This window comes from Trachymyrmex cornetzi, unplaced genomic scaffold, assembly GCF_001594075.2.
Source record: "Trachymyrmex cornetzi isolate Tcor2-1 unplaced genomic scaffold, Tcor1.1 scaffold80, whole genome shotgun sequence".
Classification (NCBI taxonomy): Eukaryota; Metazoa; Arthropoda; class Insecta; order Hymenoptera; family Formicidae; genus Trachymyrmex; species Trachymyrmex cornetzi.
In genome coordinates this window covers 99218-107829 of record NW_017300136.1, presented here as the reverse complement: position 1 = coordinate 107829, position 8612 = coordinate 99218, and the positions used below count along the sequence as shown (strand labels likewise).

Genomic DNA, 8612 nt, shown 5'->3' with positions numbered 1-8612 from the left:
TAGCGGCATTTTCGATTCCGGCCGTATCGACGTTGTATTAGAGTCGGGGCCATTCACACAAGAAGAAGAAGCTGTTTGCCGCATGTAAACACATGTTGTGTTGTTATACAGATTTACAGACGTGTTTCTTCCTTCATGTGATTTTCAATCGACGAATAATCAATCGTTTGTGATTGTCAGTGATTAATTAATAAATCAGTTAATAAATTCCTCGTTTTTTTCATCAAGTGAGTGTAATCGAAGGGTCGATATGTTGAAATGTGACAATTTAAAAGAAGAATCTCATCGTGAAAAAAGCTATTTTATATTTGGAAAGTGATTTATAGTAAACCGTTGTGTCGAGCACTATTACGGTGCATCCAAATTTATTCCTCCAACGTTTCAAGAATCTAGAGCAAAATGGAATCATTAAACATCTACAAGGTAGTAACAATTTTATAATTAAGGTAATAATATGCTTTTAAAGTATATTTAGCTTACGTTTTTGTTTTAAATATTCACAACTCTTTGACTGCTAAGAAGCGCAATCGTATTTCTCATAAGACTTCTCATAGTATGTAATAAATGCTACGAGCGCGATAGCGTAGATAAAATTGTTAGAGAAATTTTTGTAAAAATGAGAAATTGGACAATAATTGCGTGCTACAAATATTCTAACGCCTATTGACGTACAATAGTCTAACAAGTTTTCGGTACATCGAATTGTAAGAAACGCTCTTAGAATTCGATGTACTGAAATAATTGTTTGATTTGTATGTCAATAATAGTTTCAATTACGTGCTTATTGCATATATAATTATTGTCTAATTTCGCTCTTTTAGTACATTTCTCTAACAATTTTAACAATGTAATTGAAAAACAATCCGATACACAAAGGGTTCAATATTCATTTTAATTTCATAATTCTAATTTATAATTTAATGAAATTATCGTATTTAAAGTACCCGAAAGACAAAGAGATAGTGTAGTAGAGGGGAAAAGTAAAAAGAAATGTGTTTTTATAAACGTGTGAATGCGTTCGATTAGTATGCGCCCCGCACGTAAAGCGCTCGCGTCTAACCTCACATAGCAAAAATTGATCCTAGGTACATGCTACAGACGTATGTCGAGGGATTTTCAAACATCCTGAGTACGTATCTGAAGAAACTTAGGAGGTATTTAGGACATATTGAGGATGTTCGAATGTCCGCTTATTCTACATCCATAGGACATCATCATTCAGATATCATTAGGATGTTTCTGAATAACCAAATTTCATCCTATCTTTATCCAGTGGACGTCCTAAAATGTCTTTTAGGATGTTAAACCCTTGTAAAAAAATACTACTGAGCACTACTGCGCAGTGCGCAGTAGTACTTTTTTACAAGAGTATACTCGCGTCTCGATATGATACAAAATGCAGGAAACGAGTATGCGTCATGAAACTAACTATAGTTAGTTAAATAAAGTTATTCATAAATAACTATATTTAAAAAAAGTATTTTCAGAGGCTCCATGAGCACACTCTGATCAAGTTAAGAGTGATGAATTCCATTCGCATACGCCTCTTTATAGAGATCTGCGTCATTTTCTCCTTATGGAAAACGAGCCCATCTCGCGGTGGTACTGCGTACTACGCCGCTTGCTTGGCGGCGCCGCGGCGTCCGTAGTATACGTACGCCTATAGTGTACATATACTCTGCCAGGCAAGCGGCATAATACGCAATATCGCCGCGAGATGGACTCAGTTTCCGTAAGGAGAAAATGACGTGGATCTCTATAAAGAGGCATATGCGAATGGAGTTCGTCACTTACTCTTAGCTTGATCAGAGTGTGCTCATGGAGCCTCTGAAAGTACTTTTTTAAATAGAGTTATTCATAATTAGTTTTATTAGTAAAATGGAAAAATTTTATTAAAACAGTACTTATAATCGATAAAACTGATATTGTAAAATATACCAAAAACTGCTTTCGCTTTGTCAATTAATAAATAATTCATATGCCTATTTAAAAATAAATTATGTACAATAAAAAACGAAATAAGCTATAGCTGCAACTGTCAAATTAATAGCCTTAACAATAACATATAAAGATAAATATGATTAAATTTTTCCCGAAACAAAGAGTAGTTTTCAGTATGTTGTGTGGGATATTTATATAAACATTGTTAAAAAATAAAAAATTTAATTACAAAGATATGTCTCTATAATATACGTAAAATACATAAATGTATATAACATATATATGTCGGAAGTTGAAAAATACAATTTATCAATATAAGTGATCAAAATTTTATCGGATCAAAATATGATATCCTAGGGACGTTTTATATTAGTACAATGACTTGTATATTAGTACAATAATTACAAATATCCTGAGGATGATTTAATGTTTTGGATCAGAATGGGATCAATCTGATCAAATTAGAATATCCTAAGGAAATACATTGCTATGTGGGATCGTGAGTTCCGCTTCTGTCCGTCTTCTCTACGCGGCCCGTGATAAGTATTTCTTCTTGTAATTTGAAAACTAAGCTTCGGACAAAATTTTCGCAAAGAAAAAATTATTTTAGAATTAAGTCAGGAATATAACACTTAAGGACAAACTTTTTTTCTGAATCACCCTGTATATTAATATATTCACTTTGCTATATTCATGTAAATATAAATACCGTACCTCATAAATATAGCTATAATCTATGAGTATCCAATTCGTTCGTGGAATATTCACAGCCTATTAAGCCCTTCTTTCCAGATATTTTGGGCAATATTTCATAAGAAGTCCCTGAGTGTCTACAATTTGGCACGCAACAACTTGGCATTATTATTTTCAAGGTATCCCCTTTAATTATTTATTTATGCGTTATAAAGTCATGTACATTATAGGTTAGGAATACATCTACGTTACAATATTTTCAATAATCGTATCAATTTTATAATATTACTTATGTGGCATAACATTTTATAATGATATTGAATCATTATTATCTAAACTTAGTAATTTGTACTTACAAACATACAAACACATAACGAATCATGGAGGTCTCCATGTTCTTGCAAATGCTCGGAGTTCGCGTATCTCTTATGGGTCCCGTACACAGAACGCGGCAACGCTTGCGTTGCTTGAAAGTTGGCGCGATAGCCAATCAAAATCTCGCTTGTTCGGAAGTAATATATAGTAGATATATAATTTCCACCGCGCAACAAAAGTTGAATCCAATCCAACTTTTGCCGCGTGGCGGATGTAATATTACATCATATCTAAAAGTTTTGTATGGTGAGGCCGACTTAAGAACATAGAATTATTGGTTAGTGCGATAACTTCCGCCATGCAGCAAGCGTTGCCGCGTTCTGTGAGCGGGAGCCATTACTTGAGTGTCTCTACTTCTTCGTCGATCGAAGCGCACCTTCCGGCGGGCCTACCGCCGAAGGTCTCTCTAGAGTGCATTCCGACTAAAGTATGAAGCGCATAATGTATCGTTTTATCCTTCTTTATTATTTGATGAACAACAAGGACAAATGATGCATCATGCGCCTCATGCGTAACTCGGAACGCACCCCTAGACTCTAGGTGCTTTCCAGTAAGGACACAGTCAGATACTATGTAACACAGTGAATTGTTTCATCCTTGTTTAACGTAAGCAAACAACAAGGATGTATTGATTCACTGTGTTACACTGTGTTTGACTGTGTCCTTATTGGAAAGCAACTTTTATATATTCCTACTCCACGCTTTATGTTCTCTGTGTTCTTTGGTTTTAACCCCTCTTTTCTTTCCAGGATCCCTCCTCTACTTTCTCTTTTGTGCTCTTGCACTCCATTTCTCCAAAGAAACTCTCCTTGCCTCGCACTACTCCATGCACGCTCACGTTTCTTTATCGTCGAATTATCTCTTTTTCAGTTTTTTCTCGCTACTATAGTATCGCTTCACTTCTCACTCATACATCGGTACCAGAAATCCTATTTCTTTTCTTTTATTTCTTTTCCATTTTTTGCCCAGCATTTTCTTTTACATTCTAGAATATTCTAATACTTAACATGACATTTGTATGATTCGTAGACCGAAGTACAACGTGCGGGAGGAACGTACGGGATACACGGTCCTGATGTGGCTCTTAATCAAAAAATTTACGGATAGAGATGTCGGTAGTTACAAATGCGTTTCAACAAATAGCCTAGGAAAAGCAGACGGCACTTTGAGATTGTATGGTGAGTTATACCTGCCAGTTATGTTATACGCCTTTTAGATACTTTAAGGTTTCAAATTCACATGATGTCCATTTTCAGAAATTAAAATTGGCTTCGAAAGAGGATCTCGAGCGAAGGATCACGTATCCATTATCGGTGGTAAGTAGATACAAGGTGGGGAAAAAGTACCGGGATACCTGAATATCATAGAAAATATAAATATTACAGAAAAGTGTTTCAGACAAAAGTTGTAGGGTTCCAAAAGATCTATTTACTGATATATCCGTTTGACCTTGCATGGCGTCTTCAAGGTCAGGTCAAGGTCAGATTAATTTTTTTAACCCTTGTCTCTATAACCAAAAATTGCACTTAATTTCAATAACCGGGTACCCGGGTATCCACTTCGGTCTAGCTTCCCGCGTCTTCGAACAATAGTGTGTGTGCAGCTGTTATCTCTTCTCTCTGCAGCTCCTCATCCCTTCTCTTGTGCGTATAAACAAGTTTGGACGTGTATAGCTCAGTTTCAAAACGTCCGTTGAGTCGAGAACGTCTATATACGTTACAAGAATTGTGCTCTAGCTGTGCAACAGCAATATATTTAGTGTACCGTGTATAATTCATATTTAGTGTACAGTATATAAAAAATATGGAGGCTCTATCAGATAGCATCATTAATTCAGACAGCGAGGATGACGATTGGTTCCCGAAGACTATCGAACAGTCAGCAATAGATGAAGAAATTTCAGATGTTGATTGCAATGGTATGCTTAGGAATTCTGCGTTAAATTTCTAATAAAATATTTTCGTATGATATTGTATGTGAATGAAGAATTTATGTATTTTTTTAGTTGAAAATAGAGAGAGCGAGATGGAGGAAGAAGAAGAAAGTAGCAGTGACAGCGATAACGAAAGTCAAGTCGAGTCATTATCGTCCGCGAACACTTTCGTCACTAAAGATGAAACTGTGTGGAATCAATTACTACTTGCTCATCACCAGACTCCATGTCACAATATTGTTCGTCAAAGAAGTGGTGCACACCGATTAACAGAAACAATGTCTGTTTATGACACATTCAAATGCATATTGTCTAACGAAATGATTGACATTGTTATAAGACACACGAATAAGAAGGCAAGAAAAGTTTATGAGACATTTAATATCAATCATCCTCCGGAAAAACAATGTAAATAGATTGATATTACTGAACGCGAGTTTGATGCATTCTTGGGACTTCTTATAACATCTGGTGTAAATCATTCAAATGTACAAAATACAATAGATATGTGGAAGACAACTTCATATCCATTATATCGTGCAAGCATGGGTATAAATCGATTTTGGAACATCTTGCGATTTATTCGTTTTGATGACGCAAATACACGACAAGAACGTCAGCAATCGATAAAGCAGCACCCATACCTGACTTATGGGCAATGCTCAATTCAAACTTGCAAAAGTACTACAATCCAACTGAAAATTTAACAGTAGACGAACAATTATTTCCATATCGCGGTCGGACAAAATTCACGCAATACATTCCATCGAAACCTGCTAAATATGGAATAAAAATTTGGTGGATATGCGATGCTGAAAATTATTATCCACTCACTGGATAGATTTATATGGGAAAATCATCCACACGTCGAGAAATAAATCAAGGCGAAAGAGTGGTGAAAGAATTGGTCACTCTATACAAAAGATTCGGACGAAACATCACGATGGATAATTTTTTTACGACTCTGCTACTGGTAAAACATCTGCTGTCATGGAATTTAACGATAGCAGGGACCTTGAAAAAAAATAAACCTTATATTCCTCGAGAAATGGCACCATCTAAGTCACGTAAAGTACTTTCCACAATATACGGATTTCAAAACAACGTAACAATTAGTTTCTACGTTCCGAAAAAGAAAAAAGCAGTTACTTTACTATCAACAATGCATCACAACATCGCAACTTCTGGAGAAAAAAACAAACCCGAGATTGTACTTTTTTATAACAAAACAAAATCTGGCGTAGATGTAATTGATAAATTACTTGGGGAATATTCAACACGCAGAAAAACAAACAGATGGCCTCTCGCATTGTTTTATAACATACTGGATATTGCTGCTCTCGCTGCCTACCTCATTTATAAGGCAAACAATGAAATGATAAAATAAGAACATAATGTACGCAGCATATTTTTGCGTCAATTGGGAGAAGAATTATGTCTCCCAATGATTCAAGATCGATCGCAAAACATGTAAATAATGAGACATTTCGCCACAAGATCAGGCATTGAATGCATGTTACAAAAATCTGTCAATATTATCGACGAAACTGCTTTGCCTTCCACTTCTACAAATGCAGTAAGGGACCCGACAGGAAGAAAAAAAGTTATTGGTGCCTGTTATATATGTAGCAGCAGAAATTCGAAAGCTCAGAAAAACTAGAAAAGCTTGTGTTGACTGCAATAAACCGGTTTGTGACGAACATTGTCAAACTATAACTAAATGTAAGATTTGCTTTGAAAATAATTAAAAATTCGAAAATTTTTTTAAAATAAAGTATTTTTTTAATTTCTAGCATATTTATGAATTTATTATATTTTATTATCCAAAGGATATACTACAGGACATTCTCCCTTTCACGGTTTTTAATATAAAATATATGAGTACCTCATATGGGTATCCCGGTTATTGAAATCGTGTAGTCAACTTTGACGACCGAAAATTCAATATTTTTTCATGACAAGTTCTTAAACAACCAGTTAAATTTACGTGAAATTGTCTAAATAATGTGGAGCTATTTGGCGCTATTTTGAGTAGAAATCATCGATATTAAGACGAAAAGTCCGAAATACCCGGGTACCCGATTATAGAGACAAGGGTTAAATGGGACACCTTATTTTTCATTGCATATTCTTATAACACATCTCAAGAGTTTTCCAAAACACTATAATAAAATATTTTTTGAAATATTTCATGAAATACTTTTAGAGTTATAAGGCTCGAAAGTTACAATACAGTTGACATTAGCATTACGTAAATTGTCCGACAGACGGCTAAAACCTCTTGAATGCTGTTCAAGATCATGTCCTGGATAACATTTGTCAAGATTAAGGTCATTGGAGATTATCCCTCTTATTTTCATTTTTGCACTAAAAATTTATTTATTGCAACCGGGACACCTAAATAATTTCTGAACGGTTCGAGATAGAGGATTGAAGTTTATAGGAATGCAAACGGCATCATAAAATCTATCATTTAATACCAAAAACGCTCATTTTAACACCTCTGGGGGTCGGTGGGGAAGGGGGCGGAGAAATCTTAAATTACACGTGAGGTCGTTTGAAAGGGCCTTCCAAGACAAGAACAACGCGTGGTGTCTCAGGTGTCTGCGATTTTTTTTCGATAGATTTTATAATGTCATTTGCATCCCTATAAACTTCAATCCTCGATCTCGAACCGTTCAGAAGTTATTTAGGTATCCCGGTTGCAATAAATTTTTATTGCAAAAATAAAAATAAAAGGAACAATCTTCAGTGACTTTGATCTTAACAAATGTTATCCAGGAAATGATTCTGAACGACATTCAAGAGGTTTTAGTCGTCGGTCGGGACACCTTGCGTAATGCTAATGTGGCGGTACTATAACTTTCAAGCCTTATAACTCCAAAAGTATTTCATGAAAAAATATTTTATTACAGTTTTTTGGAAAACTCTCGAGATGTGTTATAAGGATATGCAATGAAAAATAAGGTGTTTCATTTAAAAAAAATTGATCTGACCTTGACCTGACCTTTAAGACGTCGCGCAAGGTCAAACGAATATGATCAGTAAATAGATCTTTTGGAACCCTACAACTTTTGTCTGAAACACTTTTCTGTAATACTTATATTTTTTATGATATTTAGGTGTCCTGGTACTTTTTCCCCGGTACTTTTCTGTAATACTTATATTTTTTATGATATTTAGGTGTCCCGGTACTTTTTCCCCACACTGTATAGCAGATTCACTACTCACAAGCATTATCAATCCTATTGTTTGTTTCGATAAGATTCAGCGCCCGATTGATTCCCAGTAGCGCAATCGCGATTCCGCAATTGCGATTCCGCTATCGATTACGCATTTTTTTTCAGTGAAAAGGTATGATTTTCTTCTAGGTTTAGCTGAGGCTGCTCAAAGTTCCGGTGCCAGCAGCGGCGTCGGTGGTTTCTACGGAAGTAGCAGCTTGTCGCACATCCTATCGATGTTTTTCTTCATACCGATACTATGGCCACGGTGAAGAAGGCATCCACTGCTGGTCACCGCTAAGCTACTTAGTGCCGGATGACTTTGTGCCAAAGAAAGACAAGAATGTAGAGAATGCGCGCATGTGAAAGATAATGATATGATAGATATGATAGAAAATATATGGATGCAAAAGTATGATCAAAAGAGAAAGAAAAGAGAGAGAGAAGGG

General features: G+C 35.5%; 1 protein-coding gene across 1 annotated transcript; it reads left to right on the top strand.

Moving 5' to 3' along the window:
* Nucleotides 1–3985: 3985 nt before the first annotated feature.
* LOC108768506 (uncharacterized) lies at nt 3986–8606 on the top strand. The gene is made up of 3 exons (XM_018518952.1): nt 3986–4187; nt 4266–4325; nt 8314–8606. Exons 1-3 carry the CDS (start codon nt 4028–4030, stop codon nt 8433–8435), a joined length of 342 nt encoding a protein of 113 aa, XP_018374454.1. The 5' UTR covers nt 3986–4027; the 3' UTR covers nt 8436–8606.
* Nucleotides 8607–8612: the final 6 nt, after the last annotated feature.

Excerpts from the sequence above, each read along its gene's own strand:
- LOC108768506 (XM_018518952.1), top strand. The coding sequence starts at position 4,028 with ATGATTCGTAGACCGAAGTACAACGTGCGGGAGGAACGTACGGGATAC. Across the intron at positions 4,188-4,265 it reads CGGCACTTTGAGATTGTATG|AAATTAAAATTGGCTTCGAA; the intron begins GTGAGTTATACC and ends GTCCATTTTCAG. Across the intron at positions 4,326-8,313 it reads TCACGTATCCATTATCGGTG|GTTTAGCTGAGGCTGCTCAA; the intron begins GTAAGTAGATAC and ends ATTTTCTTCTAG.